This window comes from Saccostrea echinata, unplaced genomic scaffold (genome assembly GCF_033153115.1).
Source record: "Saccostrea echinata isolate AGI-Se365-2 ecotype Australia unplaced genomic scaffold, CSIRO_AGI_Sech_v1 ptg000023l, whole genome shotgun sequence".
NCBI lineage: Eukaryota > Metazoa > Mollusca > Bivalvia > Ostreida > Ostreidae > Saccostrea > Saccostrea echinata.
The window spans coordinates 14,180,366-14,207,181 of NW_026889772.1; the positions used below are offsets into that span (position 1 = coordinate 14,180,366).

The following is a 26,816-nucleotide window of genomic DNA, read 5'->3' on the forward strand; positions in this document are numbered from 1 at the left end:
GTTGTCTGCAATCTTTTATTGGTTCTCATCGTTGTTGCGAGCATAGAATCTCTGAGCTTGAGGCATTGTTGTGACAAAGTATTCAGCACCTCCTTTTTGGAACATCTTGCTCATCTGTTCCATTTGTCGTCCCTAAATAACCAATTTGTATGTTTTATCTGGCAGGAATATGTAGCCAAATGATCTTCTATGAAGAAATATTTCCGATATCAACTCTTAATTATAAATCAATCACCTATATATTTTATCGGTATCGAAAGCAAGGTTTTTAACTTGCCTAGATTGCACAGGGGGTTGTTGGGTATTAGATGCTCTGTATTGAACAATATGCAATATGTAAGGAAACGCTTCAATAGCGTATACGTTTTATTTTATATAGTATAATAAAAAATTACTAAGAGTTTCCAGAACGATAATTTAATGTTACCTGCATTCGCATGCTAGTTATACGCTGCATGTATTGAGAGGCAAGATGAGCCTTACGATCCTCTTTTCTCTGGGCCAAAGCAACATACAGGGGTTTTTCCTCCACAATTCTTCCATTCATTTCAGTAAGAGCTTTGGTAGCTTCCTCTGGAGAACTGAAGCATACAAATCCAAAGCCTTTGGATCGACCTCCCTCTGACATAACCTGAAATAATGGCATTGATCTATAATTACCAAACCCAACACTGAACATAATAGGAACAGAGAAAAGGTTTAAAAATTGTAACCACCCATATAATGCCATGTAATTCCTTCAGACTTGCCACAAAATTTGTTGTGTGCAAGACTTAGTTAATTCACAAAAGATATAAAGGAATCAGATCACACAATTCCTTAGGGTACTTGGTTCAAAATTGATTTGAATTAAATTGTATCATCTTATAATGTAAAATATGAAAACAACTAACAGTGATCAATCTCATAAGTCCAGTAAACAAAGCAAATTATGAGCAGGGGAAAACACAGAACTGTGGAAACACCAGAGGTGGGATTAGGTGCCAAGGAGGAGTAAGAATCCCCTAAATGCAAATAGAGGAATGATCCAGGAGCACATTAGTGCCATTTTGACACTTTTTTTTTTAACCTTAATCTGTACATTTAATACTTTACTACACTTTAATCTGTAACTTTTTTTACTTGTATATGTAAAACTATTTTCTCCAAAATAGCCAGACAATGTTAGTTGTAATGATATTGAACAATCTCCATCTGTGTCAGTTAAACTTTAATTAATTCATTAAAGGGGTCTGGACACAGTTGCATTGTCGATTTGTTTATAAATTGAAACTTCTATTTCTATTAAAATAAAAAAACAACTTAATAATTGAAATTACATGAAAAATACATGAAAATTCTTAAACTTCAGTGATCACAATATTCTTCGTTACATTAGGTCAAATGCGTGTTTGTAAACATGGGCATACACTCAGTTATTGTTAATGTTAAAAGTTTTACAGGGTGTATTTAGTTTGTTAACTCTGCATACGTCACTGAATACAAACAGAAAACACTGGTGTGTTCGCTTTGTCGATCTTAATGATCCTTAAGAGTCGCTCTACTTTGCAGGGGCAAAAAATGAGTCAAAAGGACCCATCAGATGCAAAAAATGGAAAAACAGACAAAAGTAGAATATCTGTACCACGCTTCCATTTGTTAAAAGACAATGTCACCATAACAGGAACTATCAAATTTAGATATCATATGGACATAATCATAGTCCTTTTTAAAACAAAAAAACTTCTCTAATGTTAAGGAACGTCGTATCCTCAATACACTCAGTCTATTTAAAGACCAAAGTAGAGTTCTCCAAGGAACGCATGTATCGCCTACTTTGTAGTTTCATTAAAGATGTAAATAAATTTAAGATTAGTCAGCTATTTATTAAGTACTTGCATTATACTTCATGCATTTGCCTGCAAAGAAATAAAAGAAAACATCCACGGATGGTAATAGACTGAGATAAAATCTCTCGATAATAAAAACATAGCTCCCGAGCCCTCAAATGAATAATTAAATTGAAATAATTATTTACCATTTTATTAACACATATGTTTCGAACAATCCTCAGTCTGTTTCTACTGCAATTGGCAGTCTACGCGATCCATTGAGTAATACCAACCCTGATGTATTTACATAGTATTTGAATATAAGTTTGCATTGTAACTGAATATCCAACAGTTTCAAAGTACAGTTTCACAAGTCATGAATATGTATAAATGCTAATTATCAAACACTACTTCTAAAAATTCAATAAAATTGTCCGGGGTATTTTTTGCAAAGTGGGTCAAGGGTCAAGGTCAAGTGGATTAATTGCAACGCTGTTTTTTTTTTCATAATGTTTTATGACAAACAGTGCATATGCTAAAGAGCATAGACTTATCTCTTAAATATCAAAAATTTGCTGCATATCGGTACTCTGAAAGTAAGCCAAAGGTAAAGGTCAAGGGTCACAAGGTTGGTAACCATGGTACATGTAATTTACAAAAGCTTTAGTGCCAAGCAATATATGTGCAAAATATCAAATCCATACAGTTAGCGAGATATAAGGTGTGACAGACAGACGGGCAGAAAGACGGACAAACTACAGACAAACAGCCGCCGGGTAAAATGATTCCCTAAGTGTCGCTCTGCTCTGCGGGTGCGTGGAAAAAGGTAATTCATATAACTCATTTAACGAACGGATGGTTATTGAAGAGATATTACCCTTGATACTGGATTTTCCGAACATGTATTACATACATAACTGGTAAACGATCAAGTGTATATTTACAACGATTGTGTTCGAAATGCTGTCGACAAACACGTCCCCCCCCCCCCCCCCCCCTTCGCACCAAAGACCAAAGAAATTTGCCGAATTTTTTGAAGCGAAAATTCAAAGAATTCGAACGATGCTTTTACATCAAAACAACAGTCATAACGGGAATTTGGATGCGCTATGGGCAGACAAAAGGTTTACGGGAACCCCGCTTCTTGAATTTACAAGTCTTCTGCTGAAGAAGTCTTGAAAATTGTGTTAAAAACAGTCTCTACGTCTTGCTGACTGGACCTAATGCCTACGAATATCTTGAAAACCTGCATCGAAAAATGTTCTACCAATCATCACGCGTCTTGTTAACTAGTCACCAGCCGGAGGTGTTTTTCCAGATGATTACAAACAAGCAATAGTTAAGCAGCTTCTTAAGAAACCGTCGCAGGATAAAGAGTGTCTAAAGAACTATAGGCCGGTTTCAAACTTATCGTACGTTTCAAAAATCATTGAGAAAGTCGTGGCAAAAAGAATCGAAGATCATCTCAGTTCGAACACTCTACATGACAATCTTCAGTCAGCATATCGCGCTGTTCATTCCACAGAGACTGCCCTTCTTAGAGTTCATCATGACATTGCGGTATCTCTTGACAAAGGATGTTGTGCTGTGCTACTGATGCTTGATTTATCTGTGGAGTTCGATGTCATCAACCATATACTTTTCCGTCGACTAGAATACTCCTACGGGATAGAATCGTATCTGAGCGATAGATCACAACGCGTTTCGAAAGGCTCAACATTATCGGAACCAAAATCTCTCAAGATTGGTGTGCCCCAGGGTTCGGTACTCGGGCCCAGGATCTACTGCATGTATGCAAAACCAATCGGAAAAATTTGTTACACAAACAACAAGAACTATCATTGCTATATGCACACAGGTCTACATCATGATTGAGCCCCGGGATAATTGGAATAACATCTTCATTCGTCTAACTGCATGCCTCAATGACATACAAAACTGGATGAGTGCAAATTTGCTTAAACTTAACCAGGGAAAAAGGAACTCATGATATTTGCGCCTAAGACCAGATCAAATGAAATTGAAGGTTTCAGTCTTTCATTTGGAAACAACGTCATCAACATTCAACAACACCCCCTTTGTTAAAGATCTTGGGACATATTTCGATACGTCGTTAACAATGGAAAAATAATGCAATGCACTATCTAAACCATGTTATTTCCACCTAAGAAACATCGGATGTGTTAGAAACTATATCACCGAAGATGCATGCAAAACGCTTGTTAATTCATTAGTTACATCCCGTTTGGATTACGGGAATGCTTTACTTGTCGGAACAAACAAACAACTTACAAGCAAGCTTCAACGTGTACAGAACACAGCTGCGCGCATAATAACATTGTCAAAGTCGAAATTTGACCATATAATCCCTGTCTTGATCAGTCTATACTGGCTGCCGGTAGAGTTTCGTTGCCAATTTAAGACTCTTTTTATGCATACAAAGCACTCCACGGACAAGCTCCAACATATATTTGCGAACTAATTGAGCCGTACACACCTTCGCGTAGCCTACGCTCAGAATCATAAAATCTTTTAGTTGTTCCGTCAACAAGAACTGTGACATATGGGAACAGACGATTCGATAGAGCTGCGTCTACCTTATGGAACTCTCTCCCTTTGTATCTGAGAAAATGTGACTCAATAGGACTTTTTAAGAAAAAGCTAAAAACTTTTCTTTTTAAAAAGGCAATGACTTGTACATAGACTGTGTATTTAATCCATTTTTTATATTATGGACACTGCATTTTAATTATTTATCCTATATTTAGTACTTTATGAATAGTATGGGCCCTGAAACTTGATATATATTTATCTTATAATTTCATATATGATTGCTGTAAATTTTTAAATTTAATTGTTTTATATAAGTATTATTTAGAGAACGAGACAGGTACTGTATCATAGATACAAATTTGGGGTGGACGAGTGCGTAGCACGAGTCTCCACTCCCAAATTTGTATCTATGATACAGAACCTGTCGAGTTCTCTAAATGATTTGTGACACGATCAATCAAAAAAAAAAAAGCACCGCCCACTTCATACCTGTGCAGCATCCAAACTTCCGCCAGAATTCGTTTCATCTTTCTGAAGATGAGGCCTCGACATCCGCAGTATATATATTTCCACGTTTAGTCAGATTAGTTTTAACAACAGGGTAGACGTAACAGACTCGAAGTCAGTCTTATTTGATAAGGTGGACGATTTAACCTTGTTGCAGATGGAGATTGATCCTAATTTATTTCAGGGGTCTTAAAATCTCAGTTAACTATAGATACACATACAGACAGTTTTTCGATGGACTTTGATGTTACGGATTTTTATTTTCTTATTGAGACGTGACATTAAAAACGAAGTGAAAGAGATGTGCGGCAGTCGTCAGCGATAAGGATTTAAGATGAAATTAAAAAAACCCTGAAAAATGGACTTGAGTTTGCACGAGAAGAGTGGAAAATGGGGGGAGGGGAAGTGCGAATTTCACGTAATGTATGCTGCATCCGCGAACCCATTGGCTTTACTATTTTGAGGGGGACACACAAAGCAGGGAAAGCAAACAGGTTTTCAGGAATTTCTCCAACATAGGATGTTTTCAATAATTGCGAATTTTCCTTTTCGTCTGGTTCGAACTAACGTGTAGATTCTGTGTGGAATAATTTTTTTAAAAGTGATTGAGAAATTTTGACATTTTACATTCCTAAGGAAATATTTCTTCAAATTTATAATAGGAGAAAAATCAGCATTTACTATTTGTACGTGCTTTTGATAAATTGAATCAGATTTATTTTTAGACCGTGCTGTATTTTAGATACAGAACAGTTGGCTAATACAAGACAGTATACAGGGCTAATACAGAACGGAAAGTAGCTCCGCCCACTGTATTTCCGTTCTTTATTGCTAATAAAGAACAGCAAACTTCAAAGAAAAACACCGCAATCGTGTCACAATATGCTTGTACAGCGCCTTAGAGTTTAATATATAGGGCGCTCTATAAATGTTTAATAATAATAATAATAATTTTAGTATAACTGCTCGTTTTATATTCCTTTTTTTTTTTTTGGGGGGGGGGGGGGTCAAACATTTTATTTTATGGACAATGAATTTTTTTTTTTAACAAGCATTCTGAGAGTATTGCATTAGCAATACTAGTCCCCTACCGGCAAGTGTAATCTGGGTCCGTTCCCGTTAAGAATTGAAAATGTCATAATTCCATCAAAAATTAATGAAGCCGGACGAAATGCAAACTTGATCTATAACTAATCAAGGTAAAACCACATACCAAAAATCAGCTCAATATCTACAAGCGTTTAAAAGAAAAATGCGGAAAACCCGTAAAAATTGAAAAGGCCGTAATTCCGTCAAAAATCAATGAAGCGGAACGAAATGCAAACTTGATCTGTAACTCATCAAGATACACTCACAAACCAAAATTCAGCTCAATATCTACAAGCGTTTAGGAAAAAAAGCGCGGAAAACCAAGTGGGACAGACTGACAGACAGACAGACAGACGGACGGACAGACTCAGAGGAAACCTATAGTCCCCTCCGGTTTCACCGGTAGGGGACTAAAAAAAATCAATGCACTTATGGAATTGTGAAAAAATTTTTAAAAGTCGTACCTTGGCACTGGTGATGTTACCAAACTGAGCAAATTCTTTTCGTAATCTTTCATCGTCAATGTTGACATCTAGGTTCTTGACATACAGATTGACTCCCTGGTATCTATTGATTCTTTCCATCCTAATGCGTTCGAACTTATCTTTGAGCTCAGCCTGGCGCTCGATTTTCTTCTGAGCACGTCCTGCATACAGCACCTTTCCACCAAATAAACCTCCATTCAGTGCATCAACAGCCTGGAATAATGATATTCATGTTTTCAAATTATCACTAAAAATGAATATCACAGAGCAAATTTGTTCTCAGATATAACAGTTGCCATTCTCAGTGGTACCTTAAAGCTGAACACGACTCGTAAATAGGCATACGCCATTTACGATACTACTATCTAAGATATCAGCACCAAGGTATACTCTTCGCATTCGTTACACCTGACTGCTTTTTTGTCACGGGTATCGGCGTGGAATGGCGACCCGTGTTCGTGCTGGTTATCTTGCATTACTTTTGTTTACATTTTATTGCAGTTACGTATATTTGTGTTTGTTTGTAGACTGCACTGACCTGTGCAACTGTTGTAAATCTCTTTCATATCTTACTCTCCTGCATTAGAAGAAGCACACAGTCATTTTCGTCGCTACTAAGTGCTGTATAGCATACGTCCGTCTACACCGGTGACAATTGATTACACTAAACAGTGACCAAGTGAGCGGCTCTATATATAGGGGCTCTCAGATATAGCGAAAGTCCTATCGAATATGGCGGACAGATTGTTTTTACGAAGCGTGTTCAGCTTTAAGTCATAATGTAGTTACTGTTCCTTAAGTCATAATGTAGTTACTGTTGATCTTTAAAAACTTTACACCGTATGTCCATTGTCATTTCAATCAAAAGCTATATAGAATGCTCACCTTCTCAGCAGCCTCTGGGTCTTCAAAGCTAACAAATCCAAATCCTCTTCCTTTTCCCGAAGAATCATCTGTCATGACCTGCAAATATGATAGGCATGCTTTAATACATGTCTGCTACAATAAAGGAAACAAATAGAATCATCTGATCATACACTGTTCCAGATACAATATGAAGTCAAGACCAGTCCTGCAGTTATGGTGTTCAAATTGTTGATGTCCCATCAAATTGCAAGAAGTGTATAACTATGGTGTCCCAATAGGGCCATTTGCAAAAGTGTAACAACGCTTTAGTAACAACGCGCTAGCGCGTTGATCATGACATGATGGTGCGCTGTCATTTTGCCCTAGCGCGTTATCACTTACAAAAGTGCAGCAATGTGTTAGTATCAACGCGCCGGTGTAACGACGAAAAGCAACGCCCGTAGAATATTGACCGGGGGTCATTTTTCTACGTAGAAATTTGACCCCCTGGTCAATATTCTACGTAGAAAAATGACCCACTTTTTGTAGAAATTATGGCCTGGGGGTCATTTTTCTCCTTGTTGGTTGTAGAAAAATGACCTCGTAGAATAATGACCCTGTGTTTTTTTAATACAAAAATCTGGTTTTGGTTTGAATATTCTTGTTAAGCAAATAGATAGGGGTAAAATCACGCAGCCTAAAAGCTTTAAAGTTTAAATAACAAAAAGTTATACTATACATAAACACAAATAATACAAGATGTTTTATCCTATTAAAGGAAAACAAATAACTAGACATTATGATGTTTGATGACTATAAGAGCAAAACTTACACGTGTTCTTAGATTTGTTTTATCACATTTTATAAAATAAGTTTCCAAAGTCGTCATTTAAAAAAAAAACAAGATTATTTACTTAGCTGCTGTCAGAAAGAGAAACTTATATATGAATAAAAAATGCATGGTTTCTGTGTAAAATTGTAATGATTGTCTTTAAAATTCACTCACGGTAAATAAAGTATCAAGCTTTTTTTCTTCATAAGTTACAAGAAGGATTCATGTTTTTGAACCCTACCCAAGTAAATTTGCGTGAAAAAAGGACAATTGTTAAGAAAATTAGATCTGGTATATATCTTTGATTTTCTAGTATAAAACTTCTGATAAAAATATAAGGAAGATCAAATTTGTGTAAAAATAACAGACAGGACTATATCAATATTCCTCTGATATTCGATCTCAGGGACACAGGCACTGGTTTCAGTAATAAATTTTGACCATAGTATAATAATAACACAAGGTATCCAACTCCGAATTACATGGAGTACCCCCCTCCCCCAGAATCGCACTCATTTACACTTTCAGAGGAAATGCACTGGCAAACATTTTATACCCATGTCATTTCTAAAGGTTTAATAATAAAATATAGTGAAAAAGGAGGGGGTCAGATTTCTATGGGGGGTCATTTTTCAACATGTGTGGAGCCGTAGAATTACCGGTCTGGAAGGGTTTTCTACAGTCGAAAAATGACCCTACTTGCGTAGAAAATTGACCGGGGGTCATTTTTCTACGGAGAAATTTGACCCCCCTGTCAATATTCTACGGGGGTCACTTTTCGTCGTTACACTGGCGCGAAGTGACAACGCCGGTGTGTTATTTCTAATGCATTGTTGTACTTTTGCAAGTGACAACGTGCTACCGCACGCCGTTGCACTAACACACAGCACGCCGTCACGCTAACGCAACTTTACACAACACGCCGTCGCGCTTACGCAAAACACGCCGACACGCTAACACAACTTAGCACGATGTATTGTTTGCTAGCGCGACGGTGTGTTGTGTAAAGTTGGGTGAGCGTGACGGCGTGTTGTGTGTTATTGTGACGGCATATTGTGTGTTAGCGCGACGGTGTGTTGTGTAAAGCTGCGTTAACTTGATGGCGTGTTATGTGTTAGAGCGACGGTGTGTTGTGAACAACGCTCTAGCGTCGTCACTTAAGGACGACGGACCTAATTTGAAATTTCGAGCCACTGCGCAGAAAACCGCGCATATGCCTTGAATCAAATTGACTTAATTATGTATTGCAAACGATAAAAAATATACATTTTTAATTCTTTTAAAGATATTCAAACGTTTCCTCTCAATTCGAAAATATTGTAAATATTTCGATTTATATTCATTTGTTAATTTTATAAATAAATGATTTATTTGGCCAACATATTTTCATTGAAAATTTCCCCCAAAATGTGCCCTACACCTGTGTTTGACATGCCCCTCTGAAAAATCTAAACCGAAGACTCATTTATTTTTTGGCATAATTTGGTGGTAAATTGTCTAGTTAACATTGTCCTTTAATGTATGAATAAAAATCCTATTTCAGATTTTTTTTTCAATGATCACTTTTATACCCTACACTGGCAATTTCCCATTACTTCCTATAGTAATTGTCGATTTCCATTGCCAAATTTTAAAACGCTTCCCATTAAAAATCTATATCGATGACCATATGATTTTTTTTTATTTGATTTTAACTTACCAAAAGTCACTTTACCTCTTATTAAAAGTTAAATAAAAAATCTATTGCCGAAATGAATCGGGTCCGTCGTCGTTAACGCTAGCGCTTTGTTCCTAACGCATTGTTACACTTTTGCAAATGGATATACCGGGACATCATACATAAATATTCTCATTCATTAACACACATACACACACACACACAATATTATAATAATGACAATTATACAATGCTACTTCGACACATACCAATCTATTTTTTTTTTATCAATTGCAATTAAAAAATGCACTTTTGTGAGTATGTTGTGTATAGGTGCTATTTGTGAAATGGTACAGGCTTATGACACTTTCAAATATCCAAAAATATTAAAGAGGTTTGTTCCTGATCTTTTGTGCAGATTTTTGTCTTGACCTATATTTAAAAAAAAATCTGCGTGATGTTTTTTGTTCTTATAATAAATTTGGATTCAACGATGCAAATGAAGCTATATTCAATTAAAACCCCATAGAAGAAAATGATCATTTTTTCTCTTTCGAAGTATTTACAGTATTGTTTTAAGTTTGGATTCCTATTTTTCCATGCAGCATGCACACATAGTTTTTGTGCAGCGAACTGTTGTATACTGGCCCTAAATTACATATCAAATTAATTGTCATGAATTCTATCATCATATTTGACAAATATAGCAAATATTGTGAGAGACTTAGAAAAAATAGCCCCAATTTAAGCTTAAAATAAACACTTTATTAGTAATCTCTAAAAATTAGCATCACAGACCCCTACTTTTAATTTTCTTTTTTGAATATATATGATAATTTTAACCATTTTGCTTAAATTCAGTAAAATGACATTACTTTCAAATGATTTCATTGCTTGTTAAATTTCTAACGCCAGATAAATGATCTTTTTTTGGGTGCAGAAAGGTCAAATAATTGACCTTGCAAAGTAATTTGAAACTTTTTTGTTGTCACGAATTTTAATGTGTCTATTCGCAAGGTATTTTGAAACTTTTTTGTTGTTACGAATTTTAATGTGTCTATTCAAGATGAAATGAGACTGTGTTTGTTCCTATAATTTACTTGAAAAAAATATAGGAGGAAAAACTGAGAAAAAATGATTTACGTGTTAGACTCAAAAACTGAGAAAAATTGATTTATGTGTTAGATGTACTTACAGTGCAAAAAGGTCATACTAAATGCTCCGTTAACCCCGATTTTGTATTTTGATGTTAATTGAGCTCAGTGAGTAGATTCTAGAAATATCCTTGATAAAAATTTCTCAATACTTTTGATAGCAGGATACAACCTCCTTAAATCTGTAGATGTAAAACTCATCTTAAATCAAACTACACTATAGTTTTCAGAGGCATTTGTGAGAATTCCTTTTATGATGCCGGTCCAGTAGTCCACTTTCTAGATTCACTTGAATATCCTACTAGATACTTCATTTATCCACCAACTAAATCTGTTTTATCACGTTTAAAATATTGTTATATGATAAAGTTTACCCGATATAATTATCCGTTTATGTTTCTTTCAAAAAATTGATATTTTTGATGTTTCAACGATTCAAAGTCTTAATTCCTCAATATGTATTTTTAATCGGCAAATAGAATTTTTAGGAAAGATTTTGCATTTGCATTGAATCAAATTTGATTTCTTGATAGTCAAAACTAAGCAAAGGGGAGTAAGATAATCGCAAACTCACTCAGATTGGTGAATTTAGATCTTAAATCTCGAAATCTCGTAATTTGAATTTCGTATTTCGAAACTAAAAAGAGCCTTCTGGACTTCCGTAGTATATTGTTGTAAATTCAGTATGAAAATAATGCCTAACAATTTGTATGAAATTCAGCCCACCCAGTTACTCTCCAACTAGGTTTTGTCATTAACTGTTTTATCACGCATTTTTGTGTGTGGGGTATAATCGTTTAGATGCTATTAAAATCGTCCACTTTAATTTCTTTGCAATGAAATAATATTTTTAATGTTTTGACAATTCCAACTTTAAATGTATGTATCTTAATCGGTGATTTAACTCGACATTGCTCTGCCGTGAACGCGCATGCGTGGATTAATAATGTCGGACTTCAAATTTGGCTCCGAAATTTGATAAATATATGTGTAATTACGGGTGGGATATGATTAGAAAGATGAGTGAAGACGAACTAAAGAATGCCTAAAGCCAAGAAGAAAAAGGAAACAAAGAAAAGGAAGAATCCAGATGGTAACATAAGTGGTGAAAGCGAGGAAAAAATTCATGTAAGTCACTCAAGCGTGCCGATACCAAGAAAAACAAATAGAACACCAGTTATAGCTCCCACAATGGATAACAGTGTATGGAATAGCAATAATGTAAGTAATAATTTAATGCCAATACAACAGTCTACACCAAGCTATCAGGGCTATCAGGGAATCCCCCAATTTATAACGTATTCTCCTCATGGGCCACAGGGGCCACACGGGCAATTTGTTGGCTATGTTTCCCCAACTACGAATAACATGGGAATGGGAAATGCGCGGCTAGTGCGAGGGGACCAGCACAGGGTGAATTGCAAGACGTAATGAAAACCCTTATGGAGAAATTAGATACAATGGACAGAAAGCTAGATGAGCTTACTATAATAGAGAACAGGCTAGATGATCTAGAAAAAAATGTGCAAACTATTAACGTAGAGTTAGACTGTGTGAAAGAATGAAAGTCAAGGTCAACGACCTAGAAAATGGATTGACCTTCATAGGAAAACTTAATGAGGATTGTCAACAAGAGGTAAATTTAATCAGGAAGTCAGTTAAAGAGATTCCAGCACTGGAAACAGAAGTCAGTTAATTAAGAGAACTCAGTTTAGATTTAAAAATGAGGTCAATGAGGGACAACTTGGTTTTTGACGGAATAAAGAAGAAGCAAAAGAAAACGCAGAAGAAGTAATTAAAGATTTCATAAAAAATGAACTAGAAATTATGTCAGACATTGTGTTCCACCGTGTCCATAGAATTGGTAGAAAATCATTATTTAAACATCGGCCAATAGTTGCGAAATTTGTTCGTTTCAAAGATCGAGAATGCGTCAGAAATTCCGCTCCGAACAAGTTACGAGATAAACCATATGGAGTAAATGAACAATTCCCGAGAGAAATTGCAGAAAGAAGGAAGTAACTTTACCCTCATTACAAGGAAGAAAAAAAACAAGGGAAAAAGGCCAAACTTGTGACGGATAAATTAATCATAGACGGGAAAAGAGTAGAAATTGCTTAAATACCAACCAAACTAGTGGTAGATAGGAAACGAGTAAAAGCAGAAGAAATCACCGCCTTTATCATGAAAGTGGGTGATAATACAGGAATTCAAATGGAAAGCACTAGCAGTATGTCAACCTATGGAAGAACACCATGATACAGAACTCAAGCTAATTTCAACGTCGTATCATCACCACCACAGTTAATGGATGGGCTAACCAGAGAAAACGTGCAAACAAACCCTAAAGTTGTTCCACTTGTACCATAGGCAATGGAGAGGCTTACTGAAGGAAACGGCTATTAGGATCACCATGGAGAGCAGTCTACAATCCATCTAACAACCAGAACAAGCAAGAATATCTCTCTCGAAAAGGAAAAGAAACTTAAAATAATCAGTCTAAATGTGTGTGGGCTTCCTTCAAAATTACAGGATGAGGAATTTACAAATTTCATTAATGAATATAATATCATATGTCTTTTGGAAACTAAAACAGATAGTGCAGATTTAATTAATTTAGAAAATTATAAAGCTTTTAGTAAACATAGATCTGTGTTATCATTTCGAAAATCAGGTGGATTAGTTATTTATGTCCAAAATAATTATGCACCCAATGTATCCATTATTGAAAATGAATGTGTCCAAATCTTATGGTTAAAAATTAATGAAAGTTCATTGGGAATTGATAAACATGTTGTAATTGGAAATGTTTACGTACTCCCTGTAATTCGCGTTTTTCATCAACAACAATTTTGGAGGAAATTGAAAAAGAAGTCATTATGATGTCAACTGAATATAACTGTGTATGTATATTAGGTGATTTTAATAGTAGAACGTCCATCGAGAAAGACTATATTTCTTTTACTGAAAATGATTTAACTGCATTAGAAAGAGACATAATACTAGAAGGAAGTCAAGATGTGTTTAATTTAGAAAAGTATGGTTTTTCAATAGAAAGAAAATCAAAAGATAAAACAATTAATCAATATGGAAGAAAACTCATTGATATATGTAAAAATTGTAATTTTTATATCTTGAATGGTAGAACAAAAGGGGATATTAATGGAGAATTAACTTGTAAGCAGACTAGTGTTGTAGATTATTGTATAGCCAACATAAATCTTTTAAAGTATGTACAAGATATGCAAGTATTACTATTTTCCTCTTTTTTTATCTGATATTCATAGCCCTATTTTGTTGTGTCTATCATTTGGAAATTTTCTTTGTTCAAACAATAGATCGCCATTTAAAGAACAAGATTTTAAAATTGTACGAAAGTGGAACAATGAAGGCTTATTATCTTATAAACATTCGGTAGATTTAAAGTCAGACAAAATTCTACAATTAGAATGTGAAATAGAAAATTGTAAAACAGAAAATGCATCACAGGAATTTATTGATTTAATAGTTAGTCAAACTTGTGAAATCTTAGTGGAAAGTGCTAGAGAAACTTTTGGTACTCAAAGAGTTGTTGTGAATACAAGTATAAGAAAGAAACACTGTGGTTTTAAGAAACCATGGTTTACAACTGAATGTAAAGTTGCAAGGCAAAACTATTTAAGAGCAAAAAGGATGTATAAAAAATATGGAAGTTGTATATTTGAAAGCAATCTGTATGAACTTGAGAAAAAGTCATATAAACTTAAGTGCAAGAAATAAACACAGATCGGAAATGACTAAAAAATTGAATTTTTTACGCACAACAAATCCTAAAGAATATTGGAAAATTCTAAATACTAATAAGAGAACCAAAATGTAATGCTGACATTCAGGATCTTTTTAATTTTTACAAGGAATATGGTAATCTAACTTCAGATAATTAAAGCGATTATGTATTAACAGAGGAAGATCTTTAAACTCTCTCAAATGTAGAATTAAATCATGATATAAATCAACCTTTTACATATGAAGAGGTATCTAAATGTATATGCATGCTTAAAAATAATAAAGCTTGTGGTGAAGATAAAATATTTAATGAATATATTAAAAATACCACAGAAAGCGTACTTAAACTATATGTATGTTTATTTAACAAAATTTTTGAGTCCGGTATATTCCCATCGCAATGATTGGTTGGTAATATAATACCCGTATATAAAAATAAGGGTGACAGTACTGATCCGAAGAAATATAGGCCAATTACCTTAATTAGTTGTCTGGTTAAATTGTTTACTTCTGTTTGAATGAAAGAATAAGTGAATATACAGAAAACATTTCCCTTATATAGGAAAATCAAGCTGGTTTCCGCAAATATTTTTCCACTCAGGATCATATATATTCTTTATATTCTATTATAGAAATTTACAAATCATTGAAGAAGAGATTATATTGTGTATTTATTGACTTTGAAAAGGCTTTTGATTCTGTCTGGCATATAGGCCTATGGAACAAGATTTTGTTGAATAATATAGATGGAAAGTGTTTTAGAATAATTAAAAATATGTACAAAAATATTAAGTCCAAAATATTTTGTAATGGACAAAGCTCTGATTTTTCCCTTGTACTGTTGGAGTAAGACAGGGGGGAAATCTTTCAGCCATTCTTTTTTCACTATATCTCAATGATTTAGAAGAATTTCTTGTTGTAAATGATGTTAATTGTTTAATTATCAACATTATCAGATAAAACAGAAAAGAGTATTAGCTTATATATGAAACTGTATGTCTTGTTATATGCAGATGATACTATTTTGCTCACAGAAGTCCAACATGACTTTCAGCATCAATTAGATATTTTTTTCTAAATATTCTGAAAAATGGCATTTAAAGGTGAATATTAACAAAACTAAAATTATTATTTTTGGCAGAGGTAAAGTGAATCACAATATAGTTTTTAGATATAATGACGTACCATAGGAAATTGTTAGCGAGTACCGATATATTGGTGTTACATTTTGTAAAAGTGTGTCATTTAATTTGAATATAAAAGAGTAGTATGTCAAAGCAACAAGAGCAATGTATGGAGTAATTAGCAAATGTAGAAGACAAAATTTATCTATGAAATGCAAGCTTGACCTCTTTGATAAAGTTGTTAAACCAATTTTGTTATACAATTGTGAAGTATGGAGTTTTAATAAGTAGTTGTTAATTGAAAAACTACATCTTAAATTTTGTAAACATATCTTAAATGTGAAGTCATCAACTCCTAACTCAATGGTATACGGTGAACTGGGAAGATATCCATTGTTAATTAATATTAAAGTTAGAATGATTACTTTTTGGGCTAAGTTGATTGCATCAAACAATTCAAAAATATCTTCAAAACTCCTGACATTAAATATGAATCAAAATGAAACACCATGGTGTAAATTTGTACAACAAATTTTAAATGAATGTGGTTTATCATATATGTGGAAATGTAATACGATTAATGTAAAGTGGTTAAAAAGTAAAGTATATCATACTCTTATAGATCAATTTAAACAATCATGGTATAGTGAAATGTCCAATTCACCAAAAGCACTTAATTATTGGTTATTTCAGAGTACATTATCCTTTGAGAAATATTTTGACATTTTACCAGTGAAATTTCTGAGAATTTTTTGCAATTTTAGAACTGGTAACGCTAGGCTCCCTATTGAAACAGAGAGCTGGCACGGTATATCTAGAGAATCAAGACTATGTTATCTAGTATGTAACTGTAAAGAAATTGGTGATGAGTTTCATTATTTATTCAATTGTACTGACGCAATATTAAAAACAAGCAAGGTCATTATATTTATCTAATTATTATTCTGTGAATCCAAATGTATACAAATTTGAGAATCTGTTTCAAATTACAAAAAAAGAAACAGTTGATAAAGCTATGTAAATTTATAGAAAAGATTATCGAGAGAGTTCGCTCTCCTGATTAATTTTGCCACGCGATGCGCATTGTCATTTATATTTGTTTTAATTATTGTTCTCTACAAACTGTAACCAGTTTTATGAGAATAAAGTCATTGTCATTGTCGTCATAGGTGTCAATTTTAGTCAAGTGAGAAGGCGAGAAAACACACATCAAAGGGATTATTCATTGCATCAATTAATTAAACTAATAAGTTAGCAGTTTGGTGTTAACTGAATTATTAACAGTAAGTATGCCGTACTTTGCGGCTTTTTGATGCACAAAAAGGGATGTTAAAAGAGCGTCACAAGGATTCTTGGTGGGTGGAAAAGCTTAACCTATATAAATCCTCGGTATACAAAGGGAAAATAGTTAAGCGTTGATTATATAGTAACAAAGTGACAGGAAGCATAATAATACATTATAAAGCTTCCAGGACGCTTTTATACTATTTTATTATCAGCCCACTTACTTTGGCACAGATGATCTTGCCATAAGGTTCAAACATTTCCCTAAGTTTTTCATCATCAATTTCTTCACTGAAATTTTTCACATAGACATTGTTGAACTTATGCATCTTGTCTTCAAGCACTTCAAGCCTTTCCCGCCTGCTCATGAATCGGCCTACAAATCTACAAGGTACAATTTGAATATGATAAATTTTTTTGAAAAATAATTAATCTATTGATTAATTGTCCATTAAGGTAAAATCACTTAAGTCACATTTCTTTTCTGACAAATGAACATAAAAGGGCAATTAATTAACTGACAATTCATGATTTCAACAATTTTTCATTAAAGTGTTTTTAAGATCACTGTAAATTACAAATTGTAGCCCTGTTAGTCCTCCTGTAGGTTAAAAACTTAAGGTTAAAAGGTTAAAAAACTGTATTTATGATACCTATCATACCAATTGTAGCCACACTCATGTCTTGGGGCCATTATTTGGCAAATTTGAATTTAACTTACACAAAATGCTTGCCTTTTAATTTTACTATTCATGATCCTGCTAATTTTGAGAAAACCTTTCAAAATTTTTCTTTAAAAATATTTCCTATATACTTTAAAAAAAAAAATTGTATGATAAATTTACGGAAGCCGGTTGGTGCCAGGTGGAAAAATATTTTCTGGCGGCCACCAAATAATTATCTTGTGGCCGCAAGTTGTTTATGTGACGACCGGCTAAACTATTTGTTTGGCAGGCGCCAGAAACTTATTTGGTGGCCACCAGATAGAATATTTTTCTTCCACGCACCTACCGCATTAACTTTATTCGAAATTACTTATTTCATCATATCACAACAAAATGAAACTACGACACTGTCTTTTCTTCATTTTCGGTTTACATATAAAATGTGAAATTTAATTAGCACTGGTTTTTGAAGTTTGTTTCTTTATTGTCTAACGTTTCTCTCAAGAATTTTTCACTCATATGGAGACGCCACTACTTGCCGGTGGAGGGCTGCAAATTTATACCTATACTCGGTAATCAGGGCCATTGAGCATTGATTGATCTTTTTCGTGCCATCACCTTCTGCGACACGGAACCTTGGTTGATACGGTGTCATCCGAAGGACGTACCAGTCTTCACGTTCCGCAGTGGATTCGAACCCGCGACGTAAGGATCAGTTCATTACTCCGCCATTTTTAGAGCAGACGCTCTAGCCATTGCGCCACGCGGGCGACGGTTTTTGAAGTAATATAAGTTATATTTGATTGGTATATTTGCAATGCTTAGAGAACTTATATAAGTTCAATTAGTTCATAAATATTTCCAAGGTAAGATACTAGTAATCTGCGATTCGATATTTACTAGTATTTATAGTTTTATATACTATCCATACACAATGATGAGTTCCATAACGTTTGGTGAAAACTTTTATTTATCTAAATAAAGTCAAAAGTAAGCTTTTTAAGAAAATTATGAAGCTTTAAACCTTTAGTAATTTTTATTTTGCATTAAACATGTCAAAGTTAAGATTGCTCTGTCTATTCGCCCAAGGTCCTCAACGGTCACCTGAGTATAACACTGTAAAGAATCAATAGAAATATAAAGCAAATGCCCACTGCCACAATTAAGTTCACAAAGAGAAATTTTAAATGCCTGTATATTTACTCGAGGTGATGCCTCTTGGCTACACAAAGTTAACAACTTAGCTGCTTTCCACTTGATAATACTTGGTACCAACACTTGCATCTTGGGTATTTAGAAAACTTGGTAATACTTGTTACCAGCACTCACCACTTGCCTATATACAACACGGCTGTTTGCCACTTGTCACAAACTATAACACATCTGCTATTCACCATGACTCTCTGTGATCACTTGGTTATTTTGATAAAGTATAAAATAACTTTATGTAGGTTTTTACCAACTAATATATGGTTTCCATGACTTTATTTGTCAATAAGTACATCACAGCATACACATACTTTGTGCATTCGCTATATAGCTGTATAAATATTCTTAATGTCAATCTTTTATATTGCTTTACAAAAATCCGACTTTGAGCAATGCTTTGCTCATTTAAATCAAACAATCATTTTTATTTTGTTTCTATATATATATATATATATATATATATATATATATATATATATATATATATATATATATATATATATATATATATATATATATATATATATCATTTTTTTCTTTTATTCTCATTCAATCAAATAACTTGTTAATTCAATTATATAAAAGGATTTCTTGATAAATACAATTAGGCAAAGGGGAGTAACTCTCATTTGCTTCACTTATTACAATTTTGAATTCTGTTTGCCTCCTAGACACCAAGGAGCAGAGAAAAAGTACATTTGTTTATATTTATACATTTTCATCTATAATACACTTACATATATATTATTGCATCTAGTTTGTTTGCTTAATACTCAGGGGCAAAAAAGAAGATTTTCAAAGCGATTATGCATGTTTACTATATAACCAACAGAGTCCCCCGCGCAAACACCAGAACCTCTGACCCAGGGGCGATGAAATTCAGAATTTTGGCAGATACATCCTTGATTATCATAACTATGCATTTTGTTTGTTTGCTTAATATCCAGGAGCAGAGAAAAAGGTTGTTTGATAAATAATGCATTTTCACTACATATTCAACAGAGCCCCGCCCTAGCACCAAGACCCCTGACCCTGGGGCCATGAATTTCACAATTTCAGCAGAGGGCTTAATGTTTATTACAATTATGCCAATAGTTTGACTTCTTGATGTTCAGAAGTATATAAGAAGATTTTTTAAAGATTGCATTAAGTTTGATTGTTTTAGACCAACCACTCAGACATCCCATGGGGTCGGGGGGGGGGGGGGGGGCAGGGGTCATGAATTTCACAAATTTTGTTTCCCTTTACCCATAAATGCTATATGTCAACATTGGTTGAAATGTTGAAATTGGTTCAATGGTTCCAGAGAAGAAGCTGAAAATGTTCAAAAGTTCACGACCGACGGACGAAGACTTACAAAAACAGATAGCAATAGGTCACCTGATTGACTCAAGTGACCCCAAAAAAGAATAAGATTAAACAATAAAATCAAAATCTTAATTGTCCGGTGCTCGTAATTTTTCCTTATACAATATAAAATCTTAAACTACCTCACAAATTCAGACAAAAATGCTAGCTGTCACCATCCTTTATCTTTTTTCCATATATGGAACATTTATCAAAGTAATTTTTATCAAAACGTTATTTTTATGCTCTTATTTAATAAACTCCTTCTCAACAGTACTTACACCTTCTTTCCATTCAGCAACATGCCATTCACCTTCTCAATGGCACTCCTAGCAGCTTCTTCAGTCTCAAAGTTTACAAAGGCATACCCTTTTGATCCATGTTCATCACAAACAATCTAAAAGGCAATTGTAATATAATAAAAAATAGTTAAAGTAAAACGTATTTTATTTTGGCATAATTTCAGACTATACATTAAGACAGAATCTTAACTTCTTTCCCATTGCCAAAACACACACACACACACACACACACACACACACTGGATGCTGCCACAAGACAGTGAAACCACCAATTAAGTATCTGTCTCTTAATGCAAGCTACCGCCATATTACACGTTGTGCATAGGTGGCGAAAAACCATAATAGTTAATCTATAATTTAAATGAATTATGCATACATGTATCACATTGAGGATAAAACGCATAAAAGATTATGGCTCGTGGGCCTCTTATGTTAGTTTTTCAAATGAAAAATTCATAACCTGTCTGAAATAAAAATTGTAGTGAAGTAAATCTGATTCTAAGAGAATAAGTATTGGAAAGAATGGTTTTCTGTAATAAAAAAAGACGAAGAAATTGGGCAAAAACTGGATCTTGATATTGCTGTTTAACCAAATAATATTTTTCAGTGCATGATAATTTTTATGAATAGAATATTTTTGACGCCGAACTGACAATTTTTTCGAAAATGAATTATTAAAACTTGCATCAGTATATGTTGGGGGTGCGGGCTGGGGGGAGGCTTTCCATACTCACCCGGGTGACCGCCAATATATACCTTCATTTCTAATTCATTATTTCTAAAAGACCCATTACCCTTATATAAATATTTACGAGAACATTTAGGAACAAGACAACCCCTAAAATCTTTAAAACGTTTAAATCTCAGATCCTGAAGTCACGTCATCACCGAAAATTATCCAACTAAGTTCAAATAATTATTTATCATAATAAATAATCATATCATCAAAATTTGCAAGAATATTGACCAAGCCTTCAAATGAATTATCTCGTTTTTCGACCCTAATTTGGTCGACAGGGTGAAAATGAAATTCTAAAACATTAAAACATTAATACACAACTTCAGGACAACATCAATTAAATTCTCAAAAAAAAAAACGATTTGGCTACTGGATAAAAAGTATTAGAAGCTACTTAAATTGTAAGAGGAGTTTGAGAAAAGCGGACCAGGATAACGACAATTTATTCCAGCTCCCTGAAGAGTGTTCGGGTATGAAAATTCATAAAAAGCTGCAATCTAGTATTATCACATACCTTACAAGACAGAATATTGCCAAATACAGAAAATGATTCATAGAGAGCTTTGTTATCGATACTCCTGTCCAGATTTTTGATGAAGACATTGCAAACACCAGATTTTCTATGGGATGGATGAGGCTGGGACCACATGATCCTGATGGACCGTCCCTTGATGGTGTCGAAGTTCATGGTAGTTAAAGCTCTCTCGGCTATAATTAAACCATACACATGAAATTACCTTTCATAAAAAGTCCGTCATTTCCCCCCCCCCCCCCTCAACTTGTGCTAAATCTCCAATTTGGTATAACAGCATGACTTACCGTTTTGTAGTTAGATATGGAATTTATTTCACAAGTGGGACAGGATTTTTTTTTACATTTTCACGAGTGCGAAGCACGAGTGAATTAAAGTATGAGCTAATTAAAGTATGAAAAATTCAATCATATGTTGTGGCGTCATAGTATAGCAGTTGTGAGACGTCATAACTAAGCAATTTTAAGATTGAAAAGTGTTTTATAAGCATTGATTCATTACTTTTTGAAAGGTGTAGTCTTATAACTATAACAGTGCAAACAAATTGTGTAACGCGCTAACGATTCAATAGATAGATAGATAGATAGATAGATAGAAAATAGATAGATAGATAGATAGATAGATAGATAGATAGATATTTCAGAGATGACTTTAATTCTTGAGAATTCATGAGGACATGAACTACAACGCTTCACGCCGGCATAGCGCTTCATGATGAATATGCAGGCGTGAAGCGTTCTGGTTCATGTACCTCATGAATTCTCAAAAATTAAATTCATCTCTTACATTAACATTATCTTCTGATAACTTGCCACATATTTTTGTCATTCAACGATCATTTTTTATAAGAAAAAGTTGGCACTATTTTTTTTACTTCCGTCACATCACAATGGAAATATTCTTATTCATCCCACGGAAGTGAGGATGAACTTTTTCTAATTTGAAAAGATTCTCAAGGAAAAATATTTGGAAATATCTATCTATCTATCTATCTATCTATCTATCTATCTATCTATCTATCTACATTGTTTATATACAATTAAAATTAAAATTAGGCTTCTTAGATCCGCTCAGTATATTCTGCGTAAGCAAAGAGAAATAAATAAAATTTTAAAGAAAGGATAGTTTAGAGAGCTTAGCCATCCCCCATATCTGCTAGATCTCAGCCATTGTGAAATGTTTTTCTTTCAAAAACACATGAAAGCAATCAAAGGAAGACTTAAAAATTTCAGGTATATCATGGAAAGTGCCATTCATCAGTGGCTTTAGGGCATCCGTAAAGATGAGTATGCTGAGGTTTTTCTGGTCATGGGTACAAAGACTTTAGAATGTGTAAATGTTAACAGGGAATGCTTTGAGAGATAGAAAGTATTTAGAATCGTGATTTTCCAATTATGAGATGACATTTGGAATTATTTATTGAGCGACCTTCGTAATTACATGGATATTAACGACAATTTGGAAAAAAAAAACTTAATCATTTTTGATCTGTGTTAGGAAAGTTAATTCACGCTCACTAGCTTATAAGAGGGAACATTTTCTTTTTAACACTCTTCCAGAAGGGAGTTTTTTGTCGCATCTTTAAAAAAACTGACTTTTGGCATTTGACATGAAAAATATCACCTTCAAATATATCACTTTATTCAATGGATAAAGCTCAGTGCGTCATTGTTGAAAATACAACAAAAATTATTTTTGTGAATGACCTACCATCAGCAGGTTGTTGAAAGTTGACGTAAGCATACCCCAGGGATCGTCTCGTGATCATGTCTCTGCAAACACGAATGCTAAGGACAGGACCAGCCGTACAGAACTTTTCAAACAACATAGCTTCGGTGACGTCTGGGTGAAGGTCCCCAACGTACAAGGAAGTCATTGGGTAACTGGGACCAACTGGGTTCATACTTGTAGATTTTTTAGGGTTTCCAGAAATTTTGTCGCTCTCTCTCAAAGAAGATTGGACCTTTGCTTTGAGTTCAGCTGGGGGCTCGATTTGTTCTTTGCGATCAGTATTCTGCACCTTTCCAATAAATTTGATGCCATCTAAATCCTGTGTTTCCTGAAAGAAAAGATCTCAGTAATAAAAACACAATGTTGTTTATGCATTATTTGGTAAAGAATAGAAAAACTTATAGAATGGTGGGGATGTGAGAACCAAGATTTGGTTAATCTTTTATAAAGCAATGTTCTTATATTAGATATAATACATAAGTATGAATCGTGTGAATCTTTACCATTTGTGTTAGTTTAAGAATCAATGTCATCTATTACCGGACAAAAGAAAGCATACACATTTTTTTTCCATTTCTAACATTTTTCTTCATTTGCTACTGGTATTTTTAAATGTAAGGAAAGTTTACGCACGTCATAGAATGCTCGTATTTAAGAACTGCTGTTAAGAGCAATCAAGGATGATAAAGCCTTAAATAAATATTCATTCCAGGAAACTTCTTTCTGTTCTACAAGTAAATTTTCACCCAATATTATATTCCTTTGATAGAAACCACTTTGTGTACATAACTAGAAACAGGACTTCAAGCTACGAATGTGTTTTAAACATATTCAAAATGCACTCAATTATCTCCTCGCAACGGAGTTGAATATAGTAACGCGCTGACTGAGTGTGTTGGTGTGTTAGTTTGTCTTTGTGCGCGAAACGGAAGTGATTTGCACCGGGAAGGAATGTTGCCTTGATTTATATATAAGGATATTTTTATTTTATTCGTTTACTGTGTGAACGTCTCATATTCCAATCACAGAAATGAAATTGAACGAGGGGATAATAAAATATAACATACAGTATTCTGCTTTTCCAAGTGTAAATACTGAGTTGGGTGCAATGGGGTTCGAATTTTTAGAAACATATTAACTTTTTCGTTCACTGCAGCAAGGAAAAAGTTGTAGTTAAACAAAAATTGCCGCAAAATATGTCACTTGCATTCAGTTACAACTCAGACATTATTCATAATAATTGCTGCTCAAATAAGTTTACACTGATTAATAATTCAAACTGTAGCAACGGTTCACATACCTTATAACATGGAACATACAACTCAACATGCTCAATATTCAAAACTAGTGTCAACTTCTTTACTTAGAAATATAAAAGTATTCTCCAAGGAAAATATATACAGTAAAATTGTGTTTCCCTTGCAAAAAAAATATTATACCCTCGCCCTCGCAAGAAGTTGGAGAGGATATAGTAACGTGTGTGTATGTGTGTGGGGAGGGGGTTGGGTGAGGGAGGGTGAGTGTGCCTGCGTAACACAAGTTATTAGGCAAGTAATAATTTATATCAGGACCGATATGCTCTTTTGCGAGGGAATGCTGCGCTTTGCGGTGCCCTTGGATTTTTTTTTAACCTGTCAATATTATTTTTTTTATTTTCCTTTCTCGAAGATGAAACAAATCTCATATTTTAAGCATTTTTTTTAAACAGATTCTTACATTTATAGTAGCTTGATTATTGTCCCTGTCTACTTCTTGATGTTCTTTGGCCTCGTCGGATATTTTATCATTGGCCTTTCTTGAAATGAATATTTCCCTTTCAATGATGTTGTGATGATTGTGCCTCTTAGCTGTAATACATTTGTTGCAAGCTGGAGCATCACAATCTATACAGTGGAAAGAACAACACTGATTGGAATGGACAGGACAAAATGGCTCCAGGGTTGTTGAAAATTTCATAGAGTATTTTACAACATTGTGTTTCCAGGATGGCAAAGATAGCATGTGTTTGCCGACACAGTCACTGCACAAGTTTAATTCACATGTTTTGCAGAACATCTCTACCCTTTTTGAACAAACAGAACATTCGATCAACACCTGGGCAAACCCAATGTCTATGTTTTCACCAGTTGCCATTTTCGTTACAACAGATTATCTGTAAAAGGCAATGTATTCAATAATTAAATTTTATAAAATAGAATTAAGTATTCTACATTTGTATGGCTTTTTTTGTTTACAAACCTTTTTGATATACCATAGATCAATTTCTGTTTCCTTTTTATTCCGTTCGCCTAAATGTAATCCGTTGTTTGCTTTTATTGCTTTTTTTATCTACTGAAAGATTATTCAAGGCTTGGAGTAATTTATGAAGTGGAGTGGAGTCGGAGTCAGTAAGTGTTGGAGTGGCATATTTGAAAAGAAAAATATGTAATAAATGTATTGTTTGACTTTCTATCAGTGTATCCCGTGAAAAAATCAAATTAGTGAAAAGGGTGAAGATAACGAAAAGCAAACAATCTCATAAATTCAATACACAAAACAAATCGTGAAAGGGAAAACACGAACCCCTAGAAATACCAGAATAGCAGGTATTCCAGCTATAATACACCTGAATAACAAAACTGTCAATGAAATGCGGTGCAATAAAAATAAAATGATGAAATATGTATCCATTAGAAAGACTGACTTCTAATACCGGTATTGCAATTCATAAGATTGACCTCATTCTTGTTGTCTGTGACAGAAAAATGTCCTTCACCTAATGATGATTGAGCTTTAGAATCTATATGAAACAGGTGTCTAAAAAGAGTTGCTTTCTATAGCTAGTTGCATTGGAGTACCGTTGGAATACAGATGTTATTGTTTTATTTTATGAAGCAGTAGTGACTCTACTCCACTCCGCTCCCTTCATTTTCCCAAGTCCTTGATTTAAATGTTTCCTTATTCAAAACGAAAGTAAACATTTAAAGGAATGTTACAATGCACAGTAACTTATGTCATTGATCAAGGTTAAGATAATAAACAGTTTTCAATCTCATATATTGTGTAAAAGATAAGTCGAGAACGGGGCAGTCAAACAAAGAACTCTGAAATATCATGTAGTACAGAGATGGGATCAAGAACTTGGGAGAAGAAAGCATGCCTGTCAACCATTAAAGATGTATTCTGCAGATGTAACTTGAATTAC

At 34.0% G+C, this 26,816-nt stretch overlaps 1 protein-coding gene across 1 annotated transcript; it reads right to left on the reverse strand.

Moving 5' to 3' along the window:
• Window positions 1-25,702, reverse strand: LOC133191237 (polyadenylate-binding protein 4-like). Its single transcript, XM_061326992.1, has 9 exons — window positions 25,349-25,702; window positions 23,612-23,960; window positions 21,884-22,077; window positions 20,610-20,725; window positions 17,332-17,491; window positions 7,331-7,408; window positions 6,425-6,658; window positions 428-631; window positions 1-132 (listed from the first exon to the last, which is right to left on the reverse strand). Exons 1-9 carry the CDS (start codon window positions 25,685-25,687, stop codon window positions 16-18), a joined length of 1,791 nt encoding a protein of 596 aa, XP_061182976.1. The 5' UTR covers window positions 25,688-25,702; the 3' UTR covers window positions 1-15.
• Between the last annotated feature and the right edge of the window lie 1,114 nt (window positions 25,703-26,816).